Raw genomic sequence first — 21,705 nt, forward strand, 5'->3', positions numbered from 1 at the left:
GAACAGTGTATCTTTACACCATAAACAAATTCCAGAAAATTCTACATAATTTTAAAGCCTTTAGTGCTTACCAAAAGAAAAAGCAAGAAGTTATGTAAAAGCATACAAACCTTGCTTTGGGATTGGTTTGAAGAAATCTGTAATTGACTGATTTCTGAAAAATAAGACACAAATGATATAATATTATAAATTTAAATTATATAAAATCTCAATAATTCAGAACTAAGGAAAGACAATCCCACATTGACAGGATCTTTAAATATCCTTAAAAATGGCTCACAATAACAATCCATTTGTTAATACAATAATAAATGTAATGTGGCTAAATGGAGAACCTGTAGTTATTAAGATCAAAGATCCTAGTATTATCAGAACTAAAAGTGACTTCAGGCCATTAAGTCCAAATTCCCACTTTTTAATGTTTAAAAAAAAAGATCCACACTTATAGGAGGAGTAAAAACCTAACCTCTAACTCTAAAACCCAATGCTTTTCCCACAAAACCATTACCTCCTCTAAAACAAGACATACTGCTGCTTTTGGTAATTTTTTCAACAGGGACAAGATCTATGATTTCATTGGTGTAGAGATTTCTAGATAAGGTAACTCTACCAATACAATTTTACATGTTCTCAGCAACTTACAGTCTTAAGAGTTGCCTAGAACATGAAGAGTTAAAAATTATTCACAACATCAATCATATCCAGTATGGTGAGAAGCAGGGGAACTCTATCAACCCACAGTTCTCTATCCATTATATCTTTCTGTCTCTCAGCAGAATAACATTTTAAATGTAAATATGTCAAAACTTGAAAGATTGGCTGATTGTTTTTGTTGTTAAAAGATTATACTAGTATTTCTCAAACATAGCATGCAAAAATTGCAAAAACTGCTTAGAGGATTAGAGGGTTAACAACTACAAGAAATGAAAATCATTGCATAGGAATAAAATAATAAATGGCAATAAAGGTAATTAACAATTAACAAATGTCCTGAGGCATCTAGGTGGCTCAGGGATAGAGCACTGTACCTGGAGTCAGGAGGATTGGAGTTCAAATTCGACCTCAATCACTTAATAATCACCTAGCTGTGTAACCTCAGTAAATCACTTAACTCCATAGCCTTGCAAAACAAAACAAAACAAAACAAAACAAAACAAAACAAAACAAAACACAAAGGTCCTGAACTGAAGTGCCTTAATAAAAGGAAAAAAAAACCCCTACAAAAAACGCTCAAATGTCTACCTTTTTTGTACAACTGTAGTTAGTCAAATAATTCCATCTAAATTATAATTTAAGAGTTGCCAAAGGAAAAAAGTTCATAATAACTGTGAACATGAAATAAGATGAGTTAACCCATAACATGGAAATGATAACAGAATGGATTAGAAACCTGAATAAAACAATATACTGTTTACAAGAGATATTTGAAGCAGAAAATATTTGCACACAGGGTTAAATAAGAAGATTAACATAATCTATTATCCTTCTACAGATGTGAAAAAAAGGCAGGGGTAGCAGTCCCGATCTCAGACAAAGTAAAACCATAAATAGACGTAAAAAAGTGAGCTAATCCTGAAAATTACATTTTGATAAAAGATACATAGACAATGAAGTAATATCAAAAATTTTTACAGCAAGTTTGTTTGATTAAGGTCATTTTTCTCAAATATATAGAGAACTGAGTCAAATAAAAATAAGAGTCATTCCCCAATTGATAAATTATCAAGGGATACAAACAAGCAATTTTCAGAAGTTGAAATTAAAGCTATCTTTAGTCATATAAAAAAAAAGATCTAAATCATTACCGATAAAGAAAAATAAAAACCTTGTACCTATCAGAAATGACAAATGCTGGAAGAAAGAAGGAAAATAGGTACATTAATATGAACTGCTAGTGGAGTAGTGAACTTGTCCAATCATTTTGAAAAACTTGGGAGCTATATGCAAAAGGTTATAAAATTTTGCATACTTTTTTTTACCCAGCAATATCAATAATAGCTCTGTACCCCAAAGAGATTTTTTAAAAAAGGGATCTAAATGTGCAAAAATATTTTTAGCAACTCTTTTTGTAATTGAGGGGATGCTTATTAATTAGAGAATGGTTGAATAAATTAAGGCATAAGATTAGGAACAAGTGATATTTTGCTATAAGAAACAACAGATTATCCCTGGAGACAGAAGGACTTGAGGTCAAATCCAGCCTGACTTAATACTTACTTAGTTCTATGACTTTGGGTAAGTAACCCACTTAAAAAAACAAACAAAAAAGAAATATGGGGAGGGGGAAGGAGGGAGTGGTTTCTGAAAAACATGGAAGAATCTGTATGAAATGATACAAAGAGAAGTAAGAAGGACCAGGAGATCATCAGGGAGTCAGACTTTGCCCTGGGTCAGATCATTTGGGGAGAATTGAAAGCTTGAAGCATCCCAAGCCTAAACTGTCTCTCTAGAGCTTGGATTAACAACACTATTTTAATACCCAAGAAATAAGCAACAGAATCAGCCCAAACCTTTCTTCTACAAGTGTGCTGAGCCTGGCCCTAACAAAAAGTCAGAAAGTTTCACTGGAAAAATGAACAAAGAAACAAAAAAATCACACCATTAAAAAACTATTATAATCAACTTCTGTATTGCATCAACAAAAATGGTGAACCAGGTATTCTCTCTGATCCCCATAACCCTTCAAACATTTCCAAAATAGAAATTTTGTACCAACAATAAAGCAACTTCATCTGTTTTTCTGGCCTAAGGTCACCCAGAATCCAAAAGAAATTTAAGAAAATCCAAATATCAATTGATGCTTACAGACTCTAAACTCACTTAACACCCCTCCCCCAAACTCCTACACTACCTGCAGAAAAAGGTGCATTAGTAGGAACCCAAGGACACAGCACAAATCTCACATCAAAACGCACTCCTAATACCATGGGTCTTCTCTCCCTCTTTTCAATGCCTTGGAGAAAGACCTTAGCTCCAGGCTGCAAGCCACATCGGCACAACCCTTTAGGAGCTTAAGTCATCTGGGGCATGCAACCAGGAAGCCTAAGGATTCTGAGCTAATGGTGCCAGGAAAAATAGGCTCTGAAGTGGCAGTGCTGGATCAGAGAACCAAGGAACAGAAGGTCTGAGGCAGGCTACCAGGACAGCACACCAAGGGGAGGAGGGAGAGGGAATGTTGAATTGTGCAACACTCCATCAAGTCTGAGGAAACGAGAACAAACAGTACCTAGCTGGGATTGGTGCTCCCAAAAGTCAGTTTGGACAGCTTAGCCAGATGAACATACAGAACAAAAGATGGATGTACAATAATAATAAAAAAAAGAAGAGTCAGCAGCTTGGTGGTACAGTGGATAGAGAACAGCCCTGAAGTAGGGAGGACCAGAGTTCCAATCCAGCCTTACTTAATACTTAGTTTTGTGACCTTGGGTAAGTCATTTAACCCCAAAGCCTTTCAAAATAAAAAAACCCCACAATAATAAAGAATTTGAAACATTTTTATAAAGAAAAGTAGAATTTTAAAAGATTATTTGCCACTTGAACACCCCAAACAATCAAAATACAAGAGTGAATAATAAAGCAGCAATCCAGGAGAATGAATGATAACACAGAAAACATTAAAATTTCTTTCTAAAAGTACAAAACAAGAAAGGGTAAAAGTAGAACTCTTGTAGAAGTAATGTGAAGAGGACCGAGGACATTATGGACAGACTATGGCAACATCCTGTCTACAGGTGAATGCTTCTTTTATGGGATGGATATTACAACACAGGAAGAAAAAAGGAGAGCAGGGGAATAGAGAAGAGTATGATATTCTGGTCTCAGATCAAGGGGAAGGTGAATTCTGTGGTCTTAAAAAAAGAAAAATCTATAGGGGAATGGGTGAAAAAGAAAGGAAAAAAGACTGAAAAGGGGAAATGGGGAGGAGTGGGAGGAAGAAAGAGGTCTTGCTTTGGAAGTCCTGGGGGCAACCCTCATCCAGAGAAGTAGGAATATGAACAAAGGGAGATTATCTGGAAAATACAGAAGAAAAAGGTCAACTAGAAAAGGTAGAGATCAATGAGGGTAAAAGGATTCTTTTCATAAAGTAGTATCCCATCTGACACCTGCAATTACTGGCATTCTCCTCAGAGTGAGGGACAATAAAATGAAAGAGGAACCCACAGGGTAAAGCCCTCCAAAACAATGGATACAGCTTGGATCCCAAAGGGATTACAGGAGCTGTGAGTCAAGAGAATAAGGTTCTAGAGTAAACAAAAGGTGAATAATGCAGAGAAATTTTAATCCTCTTTCAGAAAGGGATCCCCCAAAATTGAAATTTTAAAAATTAATGAACAGGACTGCTAAAGATGAGGAAAGAAAGAAGAGATCCATTTGATTAAAGGGGAAGGGGGGGAAAAAGAGGACGAAAAATATATGACCAGATAAAAAAAAAGCAGGAGAAAGAAACTAATAAATAATCCCCTTCCAAAGGAAAAGGGATTACAAACAAAAAGAGAGAATAAGAGGAGAAAGGAAGATAGCCAGTGGAAACAGGGTCACCTAAGGGGGGGAAAATTATCTTAAAAAAAAAAAATTCAGACTCTAATGGAAGAATGTATAAACCTAATTCTTATAATTTAAATGTGAGCGGATTAAACCATACAACAAAAAACAAAAAAGAGCGATGGACTGAATAAGAAAACAAAACCCTACTATCTTTTGCTTACAAGAAACACACTTAAAAAAACAAAGACATGGGGATAGAAAATTTTTTACTACGCTTCAAGTGAATTTTAAAAAAGAGTTGCCAACACTAAAAACACTAAAAAAATAAAGGGATAAACAAGGAAACTATAATATACTGAAAAGGACTATAGATAACAAACCAATATCAGTAATGAACTTAAAGCACCTTGGCATCCAAATTCATAAAGGAACCATTATCTTGCTTTAAAGAAGTAACACAATAGAAACAGGAAACTTCCAATATTCCTCTTAGTTTTGGTCAAGTCTGACAGAATTATGCAACTGGAAAAACTAGTTAAAAAGACTTATGGTAGAAGATGGCGACAAGAAGGGATCGAGTCTTAGGAGCTCTCTGATAAAACTTATCAGCTAAGGACTCTAAACTTTCGAGAGACAGAACCCACAAAGGGACCCAAGTAAGGCAGTTCTCCTACTCAAGGTAACCTGGAAAAGAGCAGAAAGGCTCTGCTCCCCGGGGTTAGAGGGGTGCCCGCCAGAGCCAAAGAACTTCAGCCTCCCGGAGGCAGCCCCAGGGCGCTGGGAGCCGAGGCTCACAGCAGCGGGGTAGTTTCCTGAGCTGTACCCCGGGGAGCACCGGGCACAAAGTGGGGGAGCACCGGGCACAAAGTGGGGGAACAGCGGGGGACCTCTGCCAGAGCGAGCACGTGGAGCCCAGCCCTCAGGGCACAGGGAGCAGCTTGGTCTTTCTGCAGCCCAGAGCTGGAAAGCAGAAGCAGGCTGAGCCAGTAAGCAGGAGCCCCCAGGGCATGAGCCCATTGAGCTGAGGGAGGGGAGTGAAGAGAGAGAGACTGCCAGCTCGGTCCTCTGCCCCTGGAACAGGACTCTGGGGATCTGACCACATTCAGATCCTGATCGGAAGTCTAGGCCTCCCCATAGAACAGCAGAAGCCCCCCCTCACCTCAGCCCCATGGCAGGGGGGGGTGCTTATGGTCATTCACAGACCAGGAGGGAAGACAGAACCTCACACACTGAGACCCTTGTGGGAGTGTCCCAAAAGCTTAGGAAGCACCCCCAAACCAGGCCCAGGCTGGGAAAATGAGCAAGCAAAGAAACAAAAGGAAGACTATTTTTTTTTTTAGTTTTTTTGCAAGGCAAATGGGGTTAAGTGGCTTGCCCAAGGCCACACAGCTAGGTAATTATTAAGTGTCTGAGACCAGATTTGAACCCAGGTACTCCTGACTCCAAGGCCGGTGCTTTATCCACTATGCCACCTAGCAGCCCCAAAAGGAAGACTATTGAGAAATATTTTGCATATGAGCCCAAGAAAGATCAAAATACTCAGTCTAAAGATGAGGAAGCACAAGCTCCTGCATCTAAAGACTCCAAGAAAAACAGAAATTGGGCTCAGGCTATGACAGAGCTCAAAAAAGACTTTGAAAATCAAATGAGGGAGTTGGAAGAAAAACTGGGAAAAGAAAGGAGAGATGCAGGAAAAACATGAAAAGGAAGTCAGCAGCTTAGTCAAGGAAATCCAAAAAAATGACGAAGAAAATAGCATGCTAAAAACCAGCTTAGGTCAAATGGACAAAACAGTTCAAAAAGTTATTGAGGAGAAGAATGCTTTAAAAAGCAAAACTGGCCAGATGGAAAAAGAGATAAGAAAACTCTCTGAGAACAAATCCTTTAGACAGAATAGAATTCAGGGAGATTGATGAATTTACCAGAAATCAGGAATCAATACTTCAAAAACAAAAAAAAAATGAAAAATTAGAAGAAAAATATGAAATATCTCATTGAAAAAACAACTGATATGGAAAACAGACTTAGGAAAGACAATTTAAAAATTATTGGAATACCTGAAAGGCATGATCAGGAAAAGAGCCTTGACATTATTTTCAAAGAATTACTACAGGAAAATTGCCCTGATATTCTAGAAGCAGAGGGCAAAATAGAAATGGAGAGAATCCACCGATCCCCCTGAGAAAGAGATCCCAAAAAACCAACCCCTAGGAATATTATAGCCAAGTTCCAGAACTCCCAAGTCAAAGAGAAAATATTACAAGCAGCCAGAAGGGCACAGTTCAAATATCATGGAGCTGCAGTCAAGATCACACAGGACTTAGCAGCAGCTATATTGGAAGCTTGTAGGGCTTGGAAAACAATATACCGGAAGGCAAAAGAGCTTAGAATGCAACTGAGAATCAACTACCCAGCAAGGCTGAATGTCCTCTTCCAGGGAAAAAGATGGACTTTCAATGAACCAGGGAAATTTCAAATGTTCCTTTTGGAATGGCCAGAGCTGAACAGAAGGTTTGATCTTCAGATACAGGACTCGAGTGAAGCATAGAGATTGGAGGAGAAGGGGGAAAATATGAGGGACTTAATGATGATGAACTGCATGTATTCCTGCATAGAAAAATGACACTGATAATACTCATATGAACTTCCTCAGTTAATAGAGCAGGTAGAGAGAGCTTTTATAGTTGAAGCACAGGAGAAAGCTGAATTCGAAGATAAAATATAGTGTAAAAATGGAGTCAATAGAAAAAAAAGGGAAATGGAATGGGAGAAAGAAAAAGGAGAGGGGGAATAGTCCAAGATATTTCACATAAGATTTTTTTTATTACAATGAGCTATTGCAATGATATGGAAGTGTGGAGGCAAGGGGGAATGAGGGAACCTTTGCTCTCATCAGAGATGGCTAGGAGAGGAAACAGCATATATACTCAATGGGGTATAGACATCTGGAGTAAGAAGGAGGGGGGAGCAGGGGGAAGGGGTGGGGATGTGAATAAAGGAGGAGAGGATGGACCATGGGGGGAGACTGGTCAGATATAACACATTTTCTTTCTTACTTCTTGCAAGGGGCTGGGATTGGAAGGCCTGCCCAAGGACCATGGGGCCAGGTGGATGCTGGGCTTAAGGGGTGGTATGGGGGCTCAGGGCTTCTTGGCCCCAGGACCAGGGATCTGTCTGCTGAGCCAGTCAACAACCCTACAGCAGAGTCAGAGTGAAAGGAGAGAGAAAATAGAGTACATGGTAGTGGAGAAATAAGAAAGGAGGGAGTTGTGATCAGCAATGGCAACGGTGGAAAAACATGGAAGCAACTTTTGTGATGGACTTATCATAAAGAATGAGATCCACCCATGACAGAGTTGTTGGTGTTGGGAAAAAAAGACTTATGGTAGGGGGTTGATGATCAGTCTTAATGGACTTCATCATTTCATCAGTGCAACAATCAGGGACAATTTTAGGGTATCTGCAATGGAGAATACCATCTGTATCCAAAGAAAGAATTATGGAATTTAAACAAAGCCCAAAGACTATTATCTTTAATTTTTTTTTAAAAAAGGTATCTTATGTAATTTTGCTATCTCTTATATTTTATTTTTTCCTTAAGGATATGATTTCTCTCTCAACACATTCAATTTTGATCAATGTATAGCATGGGAAAAATGTAGACTATCAGACTGCCTTCTGTGAGGGGGTGGGGGGAAATTGTAAAATTCAAAAAACAATAAAATAAAATAATTTTTTAAAAAAAGGATAGTAAACTTTGCAAAAAAAAATGAAAAAAAAAAACATGAATGCAGATAAAAAAAGACTTATGGTAGCTTCTAAATGGGACTGCAAAATAATATGCTTATTTTCCAGCAACATTTCTACATAAATTGACCATGTACTAGGGGCACAATAGATATTGCAAATATAAGTAAGTTAGAAATGGTTACTACATCCTTTCTAGACCATAAAATTGGCTCAGGAACCCAAATGGAGACAAAACTGAAATCTTAAATAACAAATAGGTCAAAGATCAAATCATATAAACAATAATGATGTATGAAAATGATAATAATGAAACACATACCAAAATTGCTCAAGTGGGGTGGGGGGAGATTGTAGCCTTACACCCATTAACAAAATACAAAAAGAGGAGATTTAGGAATCAAATAGTATTAAAAAATGTTTTTAAATAATTAAGCAAATCAAAAATAAGAACAAAAGAGGAGATATTAAAAATTGGATGGGATATAGATAAATTGGGGGGGGACCATAAAACTAAAAACTGGTTCTTTGTAAAGACTAATGAAATTTAAAAACTTTAATCTGAGTAAAGATCAAAAAAACTCAAATCAATAAAATAGCAAATAAGTAGGGTAAAATGACAAAACTAGAAGAAAAACAATCAAAACATATTATGGGGCAGTTAGGTGGCACAGCAGCAGCTGGGCACACTGGCCCTGGAGTCAGGAGGACCTGAGTTCAAATCCTGTTTCAGACAATTACCTAGCTGTGTGACCTTGGGCAAGTCACTTAACTCCATTGCCTTGCCAAAAAAACCCCCCAAAACAACAAAAAAACATTATGTACAAATGAAAGCTAATAAAACTGAGAACCCAAAAGCAATAGAGAGTTGTTCAAAAATATAAGGTGTCCAAACTATCATCAAAAGGCTATTAAAGGGGTGGCTAGGTGGCATAGTGGATAAAGCACCAGCCCTGGAGTCAGGAGTACCTGGGTTCAAATCCAGTCTCAGACACTTAATAATTACCTAGCTGTGTGGCCTTGGGCAAGCCACTTAACCCCATTTGCCTTACAAAAAAAAAGCCTTAAAAAAAGGCTATTAAAAAAAGAGACTATATCAAAGGGCAGCTAGGTGGCTCGGTGGAGAGCACTGGCCCCAGAATTAAGAGGACCTGAGTTCAAATATGACCTCAGACACTTAATATACTTGGCTGTAGGGCTTTGGGTAAATCATTTAACTCCATTGCCTGCAAAACCAAAAAAAGTCTTATCAAGATCTTAAATAGCCTAATTTCAGAAAAAGAAAGAGATCTAGGTATAAAGGAATTACCAAAGGTGGGGAAAAGCTCCTAGTCCTATTGTATTCAAAGCATAATTCTATCAAACTTTATTTATTTTTTTGGTTTTGCAAGGCAATGGAGTTAAGTGACTTACCCAAGGTCACAAGAGATAGGTAATTATTAACTGTTTGAAGAGGAATTTGAACTCAGGTCCTCCTGACTCCAGGCAGGTACTCTATCCACTGCACCACCTAGCTGGCCCTCTATCAAACTTTTAAAGAACAATTAGTAAACATACTTCACAAATTACTCTCAAAAATTGAGAAATATCCTTGTCAGAATCCTGAAAACAAATAAAGTCCTAATACCCAACCAGTGAAAGTCACAGACATTCAATATACCCATTAATGAACCTTGACAAAAAAAACATTTAAAAACAGTACCATTAAATAAATTACAATTTATCTAAGAAATCATTTCTTTTAATCAAGCGGTTGTACCAGGGATACAAGGAGGGTTAAACATTGGAAAAACAATGAACATAATCTTATTAAAATCCAAAATATCCAAAATTACACAATTAATAGAAACAAAAAGGCCTCTGACAAGGTACAATGCTCTTTTAATGCTAAAAACCCTAATATAAAAAGTATCATCTAAAACCAAAGGCAAGCTTCATATGCAATAGGGATCCATTATAATCTTTTCCCATAAATTCAGGAGTGAAGCAAAGATGCCCCCTCTTTCCCACTATTATTTGCTATCATTTTGGAAAAGATAATAATAATAGCAAATAAGACAAGAGAAACAAATGAATGAAATTTTCAGCCACATCCAACTCTTCATGACCTCATTTGAGGTCTTCTTGACAAAGATAATGGAATGGTTTGCTATTTCCTTCTCCAGTTTATTTGACAGATGAAGAACTGAAGCCCAGAATCATACATCTAAGAGTCTGAAGCTGGAATTGAACTCAAATCTTCAGAACTCCAGGCTCATCTAATTATTAGTCACATAAAAGGCTCTTTGCTACAGATATGATGGTTAACTTGGAGAACCCCAGAGAAACATGAAAGATAATCAGAGACAATTAACAGTTTCAGCAAAAAGCTGCAGACTACAAAATAAATCATCAAAAATCAATAGCATTTCTATAAACTATTAACAGAAGATAAGAAAACTAGAATCACATTCTAAATAACTACAAAATGCACAAAATACCTAGGGATCAACCTCCCAAAGCACACTAATTAGTTTTTCAAATGCAACTAAGAGAAAAAAGGAAGACAAATGCTTTTAATATATATATTTTGAAAAATGCAGTGTCCCAAAAGTCTTAATGCAGTTTTAAGCATTAATAATCATAGCAATTTGCACTAACCTAAGTCTGAATGGAATGAAGAGAGGCTAATTAAGAAAGTGGTACCAATGCAATAAGTAATCTTCCTGAAAGTCATTACACAAAAAAACTTCCAGGAAATCATTTAAATTAAGATGCCATAAATATGAAAGAATTATCTTAAATTTGAATTATTCATTCTACTTTTGTCTCTTTTTAAAAATTTTCTAAGAAGCCTTTTTAACACTCTCATTTCTAAATTTATCAACCTAATTTTCCCTTATAAAAATATTTATGCCAAAATGACCAACCAAACTACAAAAGTAGCTAATTATGCAGTCTGCCCCTCAGTTCTCTAATGAGGCAGGAAGTTAGCTGAGATCAATATTGGTTATTTCAAATGTTATTTTCCTTCACTTTCTAGTAGAGATTGAGTTGACTACTCTTCCAGTACAACCTACTTTGCTCTTCATCAATCCAAACACGTTTTACCTTATTTCTATGGATTCTTTCTATTTATTCTTATGGTTCATATACCTTGATTTGTTTAGCCATTCCCCAATTTGTTAACAATTTTTATACCACTATAAAAATGATTGCTACAAATAATTTGTACTTTTCTGTCTAACCTCTTTGGGGCTTGTACTCAATAGAAATAAGGGTGAATAAAGAGGTATGAATGGTTAAGATTTTTCTCCCAAAATTTCCAATAATAATAATCCAGAAATGCTCAGCCTAATTGACAACTGTAGCAGCACCGGTATCCCCAAAGCCCCTCAAACACTGACTTTGTAGTAGAACTGGCTGGCACCTGGGAGGGGAAGGATTTTAGAGTTATTTTAATTTGCATTTCTAATCAACCCTATGAATTTTAACACTTTAAAGAAAGGCTTTTTTAAAAAAAAATACTAACGCCCTGGAGAGACTGATTAGCTTAAAGCTAAATTAAAAAACGCTAAAGTCCTAAACAGGATGAGTTTGGGAGGATATTCCACGGAACAAGTTTTTTTTTAATTTTAAGCACACACTCCAAAAAAAACAAAGATATTAAGTACCAAAGGAAAGGAAGAAAATTTGAGGAAAATAAATTCATTCCTTAATTCAGAAAATAGCACAAATAATTTTTTTTAAAGAAAAAAAAACTGTACAAAGATGTCTTGGGGGCAAAGTGGTAAAGGATAAGGTGAAGAGGAACTATTTAAGAGCTTCTGGAAGAAAAATAACACCCTTTACTCTGAGATACTTTAAAAAATGAAAATAAACTCAACAGAAAGTAACAGGTCTGAGTAACAGGCCAATCAACACCTCCCTCCACACACACACACACACACACACACATAACACATATACAGACACATAGACATACACACACATACACAGACACAGAGATACACACATATACAGACACATAGACATACACACATATACAGACACACACATATACAGACACATAGACATATACAGACACATAGACATACACATATATACAGACACACACATATACAAACACACATATACACACATATACAGACGCACATACAGACACACACACAGACATACACACACACACGATCCCGCGATGCAGGATGCTCAAGCCGCGGACCTGTCCGGGCCCGCTCGGCCAGGGCGCTCCTCCCCTGACCCCGGCCACCCCCTCGGCCACCGTACCTGACGCCGCGGCTCTCCTCCGCTCTCCCCGAAGCGGGCGAGGCCGCGACGGGCCTGGAAGGGCGGCGCGACACCCGGGCCGGGGAAGAGTCGGGGGAGGGCCGAGCGGCCAAGCCGCCCAGCTTCATGCTCCCGCCGCGGCGGCGCAGGCGTGTGTCGGCGGCGGCGCCAGGGCGGCCTCACGCGGCTCGCCGCTCCCCTCTGTGAGCTCTGCGGGGCCGGCGCAGAGGATGGCGGGAAGGCCGCCCCCCCCTCCCCGCCACCAGAAGAGGGCGGGCTTCGCCGGCGGGATTGCTGCGTTGATTGGCTGGAGCTCGAGGCTGGGCGGACGCAGGCGCAGATGCCGCCCCGTTTGGTGGTTGTAGGCCGAGTTGTTTTTTTTTAAGCCGGGCCTGAGGCGGAAGAGATCCCAAACCGAAAAGTGAGCCTGCGTGCGAATCCGGGGCCTGGCGCGAGCCGGGCTTCTCTCCGGAGAGACTCAGCCCCAGGGTCGGTTGTGGTGGAAGGGGACGGCAGCGGCCCGGGGATGCTCGAACTATACAGCGGTGATTTGCCATTTTCTTCTCCAACGCATTTTACAGATGAGGAAACAGAGGCCCATGGGGATAAGTGACTTGCCCAGGGCCTCACAGCTAGGAGGGCGCATTTGAACTCAGGATGATGAGTCTCAGTGAGCTGCCCAAGCAATTGTTCCCTCCTTAATGAATGGGCATCAAGGGGGTGCAGGGGACAGCGCCCCAGCCCTGCCTCAGGAAAGGCATGGTTCAAATCTGGCTTACACATGTGAATAGATATACAGGAAGTAAGGAAACTTGGGAAGAAATGGAATTAAGAGAGCCAAGTCTCCAGCCTGAGGCAAGAAAGACATCTCTGGCATTATTATTATTATTATCATTATCATTATCATTATTATTATTATTGTTATTTAGCACCTACTTTGGCTAGGTTTGGCTGAGGCTCTAAAGCAAGCAAGGGTCCCTGCCTAAAGATTCTTGCCCAGTTAACTGAAGATTGAAGGGGCCGGGGGAATTTAGTCCCATTTTTAGTTCTGATGCCTTTAAGTGAGAACAGAGGCTTAAATTATCCATCCATCCAAAAATGAACAGGTGGCAGGATAGGATAGAGCGCCAACTCACAGACAGGTCAATCTCATCTTTCCGAGTTCAAATGTGGCATCAGGCACTCAATTAGTTGTGACCCTGGGCAAGTCACATACCCTGTTTTTGTCTCAGTTTTCTCATTTGTGAAATGAGCTGGAGAAGGACATGGCAAACCACTCCAGTATCTTCTGCTATGGACATTCCAAATGGGACTATGAAGGGTTGGAAGTGACTAAGCAGCAAGGACAATATAAACAAATATTGGGAGAAAAGTGAAAGGTCTTTTAAAAAACCTTTGGATGAAGTCTGATTTGCCAGAGTGATTTCCTTTCTACCCTCTGGTTCTTGCAGAAATGCATTGGCTTAACTGAAACTGGAGAAGGGAGTGTTCCAGAAATCAGAATGTGTGGTGTCTTTGGCCTGGTCATCTTGCCTCACCTCTCTGAGCGGGTTTTCTCCCTTTCATATTTTACTTTTTTTTTTTTTTTAGATTTTTGTAAGGCAAACGGGGTTAAGTGGCTTGCCCAAGGCCACACAGCTAGGTAATTATTAAGTGTCTGAGACTGGATTTGAACCCAGGTACTCCTGACCCCAGGGCTGGTGCTTTATCCACTACACCACCTAGCTGCCCCCCCTTTCATATTTTAAAATAAATGATAGTGATATTTTGTTTTTACCTATGTGTTCCCTAAGTCCTGTAAAATATAGGCATCTTGATGTAAAATATCTACCCAAAATATTGTTGAGGGGCATTTTTTTTTTACTTCTAGTGGACCTGGAATTCTTGTTCCCATTGAGAGAATGATAAATTCTGATTTTTAAAAAATTGCTATATTTAGATGTAGAATTATTCAAGTTAGAAGTGTATTGTTTTTGTTTTTAATTGGAAGGGGGAGATCCTTAAAATGAAGAAACAATGGTACAAATAGGAAAAAAAGTACAAAATTCAGAATTGAAGTGCTTTTACTTGCTGGTTGTGTTTGGCAAATGGTTTAATCTTTCTGACTTGTTTCACCTAAAAATGAAGGGAATGTGATTTTTTTTTTTTAACTCTTCAGCTCTTTAAAATGTATCTATGATTTCATTGCTAGGTCTTTGTTTCTGTTCCATAATAACAACTGACATGTAGCATTTTAAAGTTTGAAACAAGCCTACAAGGTAGTTAGAATTTATATTATCTCCATTATATAAGTATGCTGAAATTCAGAAAGTTAAATGATTTGTCCGTGGTCTCACAGATAGTAAATGTCTGATAGGATTAGAATGCCAGTCGAACACAACAATAGCTTTACGAGGCTGCCTATTCTTTAGAGAAAATGTTCATTGATATCTTTTAAGTTTTTAATATTTCTTAGATTTGCCAATATCCCCTCCCTCTTCTGTCTTCCAGTGAATCATCCTTGAAACAAAGAGTAAAAAAGACAGGGAAAAAAGTTCAGCAAATCAATACATTGAAAAGACTGATGTTATGTAATTACTGCATTTTTATAATATATTTTTGGACATATCTTTTCTTTAGTTTATTAAATTATAAATTTCATGAAGGCAGAAACTGTGGCCCCTCACAGTACCCAAAGCAGTACTTTTCACATAGTAGGCATATAATAACAAATCCTGAATAAATGAATGATTGATTCGAACTTTTTGCAAGAACTTCCAGAAAGAACAGTCAAATCCTATTATAACAAATGTAAAAGCCTCACATCTCTATATCAGGAAGATTTCCTAACTAGAGCTGAATTCTCATGAACTTAAGCAATATTTTGTGAAATAAGATTCTGATATGACAAAATAATTTAGACAGACCTTTGGATTTTATTGTACTCACTGACCTTAAGTTCACCTCATCTCCTTTTCAGGTCTGAGGTAAATAATGAACATCAAACTGACCAATAGGCAAAATGAGGAGAGGCAGGTGAAACAACAGAAAGGGAAATTAATTCATTCTTCGGTTAATTCAATAAATATTTACACAATACATAAAGCTGCCTCAACTCTGTCCTTGAGGGTAGAAGGAAAATAGAGGACAATGACCCAGGCCTTTAGGAATCAGAGTGATTAACTTAGAATAATTGAGTAATATTTGTGGCATGAAGTGAATGGGGGTGGGGAAAGGGATGAAAACTGTCTGTTTTCCTCTATAGGACTCTAGCCATCCAGACAAGTACAAGATTCTAAGAAGAAACCAGCAAAGAAAAAAAAACCCTTCTCCCCCAAAACCCCCCTTACTTAATCCAAACCTTCTCAAAATACATTCTACACCAAAACACAGCTGTAGGGGTAAACACACATTCTGAATGATCAATTAATTGCTTTTCTTGGATTAAGGCATTTGAATCATCCAGTTTCCAAAGTGTCACTTTAAGATCAGCCTACAAACAATAGTTTTCACATTTTCTTAATCTGAGCAACAGATTATAGAGTTAAGTGAGGCAAGAAATCCTTTGATCAATAAATGGAGATGGAGTTATAATGAAAACACACAATTTTAAAAATCTCTTCTTAATAGGGAAGTAGTTCTCTAAATCCCCAATAGGAATCAAGGTCCTTGCTTTGTTATCTTATGTATTTGAGAACAATGTAGATTTGGATAGCTGTGTGAGACAGTCAATTTACCAACCTTTGCCTGGAAGATTTTTAAGCCCCTTCCTCTACACTCAGAGAAAAGGGCCTGACATTGTGCTGCAGGATCCACCCCCTTTGGCTGTGTCTTATCTATCCCAAGTTAATGAAGGGGATTTGTAAATATTAGATTGTGCTGGATCTGAGATCACTGGACAGGAAACACGGTAAGAAAGGTATTAGGGCATCTACCAGTGTGCATCTGTATTAGGGCTTCTAGCGCAAGAGGCCAGGGAGGTGAGATAGAAACCTCAAATGATGTTTAGTGGAGACCAGGAATAGAAATAGGTAGTTCTGGAAGACTTCTGGAAATCAGAGGGAAAAGTCATCAGTTAATGTGTGTAGGGTCATCTAGCTTCTGAGTCTGTATTTGGGTTCCATTGGAGTTCTGTTTCTTCAAAGATCAATAAGACTTAAAGAGCTAGAGTTAGGATAGAAATTGTTGAGCAAGAAGCATGAACAAGCAAGGCAAGACTGATTGGAATGGAGGCTATTGAGGTAAGAGGAGCTAAATATTGATATTTCCTTGGTTCAGACATCGTATCACTGGTCAGTGGCTACTGCAGTGTACTAGCACTGCCATTGAGACATGTTGTATCTTCTTTTCAAAAGATAGTGCCTCTACAGGATGATTCTATCTATTGGTCTCACTTCTTTAATGGGAGCTAGTTTTTCCCTCTTTTGGCCATTGTTATGACTAGATAGTAGTACCATATTGATTAAGCCATTCAGAAAAAATACTAAAATGCAGAGCTCTTTCAACAGCAACCCTTAGCTTAGGATCAGAAGAAGCTCTTCTCTTTTCCTTTCCCCTTCAACTTCCTCAGAATCTCAGCAAATTTTATTTTTTTTTCCTTAGGTTTTTCCCCAAGGCAAATGGGGTTAAGTGGCTTGCCCAAGGCCACACAGCTAGGTAATTATTAAGTGTCTGAGACCAGATTTGAACCCGGTACTCCTGACTCCAAGGCCAGTGCTTTATCTACTACGCCACCTAGCCGCCCCTCCAATCTCAGCAAATTTTAAAATTAAATTTCATTTTGTTTTTAATTTTTGAATCCTCTGTCTCTCCTTTTTCCTCACTCATGAGAAATTAAGAAAAAAACCTTTCCAAATATATACAATCAAACAATACAAATTCTCACTTTAACAATGTTACTCCCTTCAAAAAATAAGTTTCAACTTGCACTCTGAGTAGATCATTCTGTACCTGGAGGTGGATAATATGTTTCTTCTTGAGTCTTATGAAATTATGAGTGATTCCATTTGTGTTGATCTTTTAGGTTTTTTCTCACAATATTATTGCTATTATAAATTTTTTTTATGGTTCTATTCCAGGTATCTGTTCATACAAGTCTTCTAAGACTTTTCTAAAACTATTTCCTTTCATATTTTACAGCAAAATAGCATTCTATCACATATATATGTATATGTATACATACACACCATAACTTATTCACCCTTTCTCCCATTGATGGGAACCTATTCAGTCTACCATTCTTTTTTACCTCAAAAAGAGCTGCCATAAGCATTGTACAAATGAATATCTTTGGCGTATATTTTTATATAAATATTTTGTTTTCCAATTATGTGCAATAGTATATAATTCTACCTATCATTTTTTGGTAAGGTTTTGAATTTTATACATTTTCCCCCACCCCCTTCCCTTCCCCTTCACCCCCAAGAAGGCAGTCTGATAATCTTTACATTGTTTCCATGCTATACATTGATCAAAATTTAATGTATTAAGAGAGAAATCATATCCTTGAGGAAAATATAAAACATTAGAGATGGCAAAATTATGTAGTACATAAGACAACTTTTTTTTAATTGAAGGTAATAGTCTTTTGTCTTTGTTTAAACTCCACAATTATTTTTCTGGATACAGATGGTATTCTTGCCTCTAAGATTGTCCCTGATTATTGCACTGAGCAAGTCCATTAGGGTTGATCATCATGGGGTATAGATCTCACATAGTATTGCTGACTCAAATGTACAGTTTAGTAGTTTGGGGACATGGTTCCAAATTGCTTTCCAGAATGGCTGAAAGAGTTCACAGCTCCACCAATAGAGTATTAATGTATTTTTGCCCATTATTTGTCCATTTTTTTCCCTTCCCGGTTGATGGGAAGTGGTACCTCAGAATTGTTTTAATTTACATCTTTCTAATAATTAATGATTTAAAACTTTTGTATATATTATATATATATGTATGTATATATATATATATATTTATATATGAGATCGACTTGAATTTCTTCTCTTGAGAAATGCCTATTTATATACCTTGACTATTTGTCAATTAAGAAATGTTCCTCAGCTTTTGAGATGGTTCTTAATCTCCAAACAGGAGATGGAAGTTTTACTCTTATCTATTCTACACATTCTTCCTCAAACAAAAGATCTTCCCTCACTTAGCCATCGTAACATTTTAAGATGATTAGTTTCAGTTCATTAAGTTTCACCTCCCATACTTCTTTGGGAATCTCATGTAGGTAAGTGACTAGGGAGAAAAGTAAGATCTATGTCTTGGAGGCAAGTTCATTACCTTCCTATCAACTTTTGCATAGAGAATTCCAGAAAAACAGTTCATTTGAATCTAGTAGAGCCTAATTCTCCCACAAGTGCCCTAGTAAACCTCTAAGAACCAGAAGTATGATTGAAAAAAGAAAAGCAAAGAGAATCTGTTATAAATTCTTCCAGTCAGTCCAAAGAGCACAAAAAAAAACTGCCAGGATCTTATGAAAGTGCAGAGTTGAAACAAGCCAGGATGGATGGGAAAGCTAGTAGTGCAGTAAACAGCACACTTAGCCTGCAGATAGGAATATTTCCTAAGTTCAGATCTGGCCTCAGATACTTAATAGCTATGTGACCCTGGGAAAGTCACTTATTCCTGTTTTGTCTCAGTTTGCTCATTTGTAAAATGAGCTGGAAAAGGAAACCACTCCAGAACCTTTGCCAAGAAACCTCCTAAATGATGTCATAAAGAACTGGAAAAGACTGAACAGCAACAAGGAAAGAATGAGTGGAAAGTAAAGTTCAAAGCAGCCCCAAGGGACATGTACCCAAACCAGGTGATCTTGAGGCCCTGTCCTCAGAAACTACACCAGACAAGTGGCCAGGCAGTCCAGGACCAACCCATCATCTAGGCAACCGGACCTGAACCACAAGAGGCAGAGGCAGACTACACCCAATTAGGTGGAGTGTAGTCTTAGGGACTTAATTCAAGATCAAGCAGATCCCACCTCTACCATCTAAGAACACAGGAGTAGAGTTTACCCCAAGACATAAATCCCCAATTTTGAAAATGAGATTACAGATATGTGTACACAGGAAGAACCAAGTGTGTAGAATGACAAAACTCAAAAGAAGTGAATAAATCCACAGATCAAGTAGAGCAGGGGTTTTTACCCTTTTTTTTGTCTATGGAAGTCAGTTGAAGCCTACAGATTCATTCTCAGAATAATGTTTAAAATAATTCAAGGGAATGTTAAATTTTAGTTTAGAGATTAATGAAAATAAAGATGAAATTTTCCTATGCAAATGAATGCTTCAGATCTATCAGATCTCTTGGGAGTCTGTGAGCCCCAGAGTTGACCCTCAGAGGGGAAAAAGATGTCCTAGACACAAGGACTAGAAGAATATTTGGAGGAAAGGAAATTATATACAAAATGGAATAGCCAAAGAGGAAAAAATGGCAAGGAAATGGAATGCTGTATATGGGAAACAACAAGTTTACTAGTTTGTAATGGAGAGGGTGTGAGAAGGAATAATGTGAGATTTCTAGAAAAGTATATATTTTAAATGCCAAACAACAGAATATGGAGTTTAATCTAGAAGCAATGGGGAATTACAGAAGCTTTCTGATCTAGAGTAGTAGCTGTGTAACTAGACAGAAGTGGACATATATGCTATAGATTAGAACTGCCAAGATTTGACAAGTAATTGGATATCAGGTATGAAGAAGGGAAGGGTAGGGAAGGGAAGGGAAAAGGATAGATGACTCCAAAGTGGCAAATCTTCATAGGACACTATGCAGAAAAGGAGAAGTTCGGAAGAGAGATGGATTTAAGAACAAAGATATGAATAATATTTTGGTCATGTTAAATTTGAGCTACCTGGGACATTTGGGGATTGCTAGATGATACAGGGGCTAGAGTGCCTGAAGTAAGAAAGACTTGTTTTTATGAATTCAAATCTGGCCGTAGACACTTGCTAGCTGTATGACCCTAAGCAAGTCCTTTAAACCTGTTTGCCTCAATTTCCTTATGTATCAAGTGAGCTCGAGAAGGAAATGATGAACTATTTCAGTATCCCTTGGCCAAGAAAAATCCAAATGGCTTCACAAAGAGTCAGACATAACTGAGAAAAGATTAAACATTAGGGCACCTGGGTAGAGAGGTCTAGAAGGCATAATGCAGGAATGGAGCTCTAGAGAAAGATGAGGGTTGAGTTGGATATATATATATATATACACATATATATATGATTAGGAATATATGGTGACTGAATTGATTTGACCTGTACTTATATTTGAACTTTCATCTTGCCCTGACTTTGACCTATAAACACTTATTCCTATCTGTATACTTTCCCCCTTCCTTCCTTCCTTCCTTCCTTCCTTCCTTCCTTTCTTTCTTTCTTTCTTTCTTTCTTTCTTTGTAAGGCAATGGGGTTAAGTGATTTGCCCAAGTTCACACAGCTAGGTAATTGTTAAGTGTCTGAGGTCAGATTTGAACTTGGGTCCTCCAGACTCCAGGGCTGGTGCTCTATCTACTGTGCCACCTATCTGCCTTTCCCCATGTTTCCATTTCAACTTTAATTGGCCCTTAGAACTTTGACCCTGGCTTGTATACTTTGACCACACTTCTGCCCAAGTTGGATCTCTGGATAATAATTCTAGTCCACCTTTTCAGATTCTGAGTCTTATTTTTTTTTCTAATTTAGACTTATGTTGTTCAGTTGTGTCTTTTCATAACCCTATGTGGATCATAGTACACTAATACTATCCATGAGGTTTTTCTTGACAAAGATACTGAAGTGGTTTGTCATTTCCTTTTCCAGCAAATTAAGGCAAACAGAAGTTAAGTGACTTACCCAATGTCACACAGATAGTAAGGGTCTGAAGTTTGATTTGAACTCAGATTTTCCTGACTCCAAGCCCAACACTCTACTACTGAACCACTTAGCTGCCTCCGGTTTAGACTAACACCCTTAAATAAGGCCTTTACTATACCCTTAGGGCTCATAGTAATCATAGGAACATTTTTTTAAAGTAAAAATTGATCTGGCAGGGGGTGGCTAGGTGGTGCAGTGGATAGAGCCTTGCAAAAAGTTAAAAAAAAATTGATCTGGCTAAGCTCTTTATCCTGAGCTCAAGCTGACCCAATCCACTGTGCTTGCCCAATTTCTAGTTCTTGATTATTCTAATTTGTCTTGACTAAAGACTGCCCACAGAACAATGTAGGCACAGTATTGAAGTAGAAAC

General features: G+C 38.0%; 1 protein-coding gene across 5 annotated transcripts in view; it reads right to left on the minus strand.

Moving 5' to 3' along the window:
- Nucleotides 1–21,705, minus strand: part of SLF2 (SMC5-SMC6 complex localization factor 2) — a 124,251-nt gene that overhangs the window by 37,224 nt on the left and 65,322 nt on the right. For 4 of the 5 annotated variants that reach the window (XM_074233896.1, XM_074233895.1, XM_074233899.1 and 1 more), the window contains one exon: nt 111–154. In XM_074233896.1, the coding sequence (XP_074089997.1) occupies nt 111–154 (44 nt within the window). Of the gene's footprint in view, nt 1–110; nt 155–12,498; nt 12,712–21,705 lie in introns of those variants that run through there. The other variant, XM_074233897.1, reaches the window with a different exon arrangement.

The sequence above is a fragment of the Macrotis lagotis genome, chromosome 4 (assembly GCF_037893015.1).
Source record: "Macrotis lagotis isolate mMagLag1 chromosome 4, bilby.v1.9.chrom.fasta, whole genome shotgun sequence".
In the NCBI taxonomy this organism is placed as follows: domain Eukaryota; kingdom Metazoa; phylum Chordata; class Mammalia; order Peramelemorphia; family Peramelidae; genus Macrotis; species Macrotis lagotis.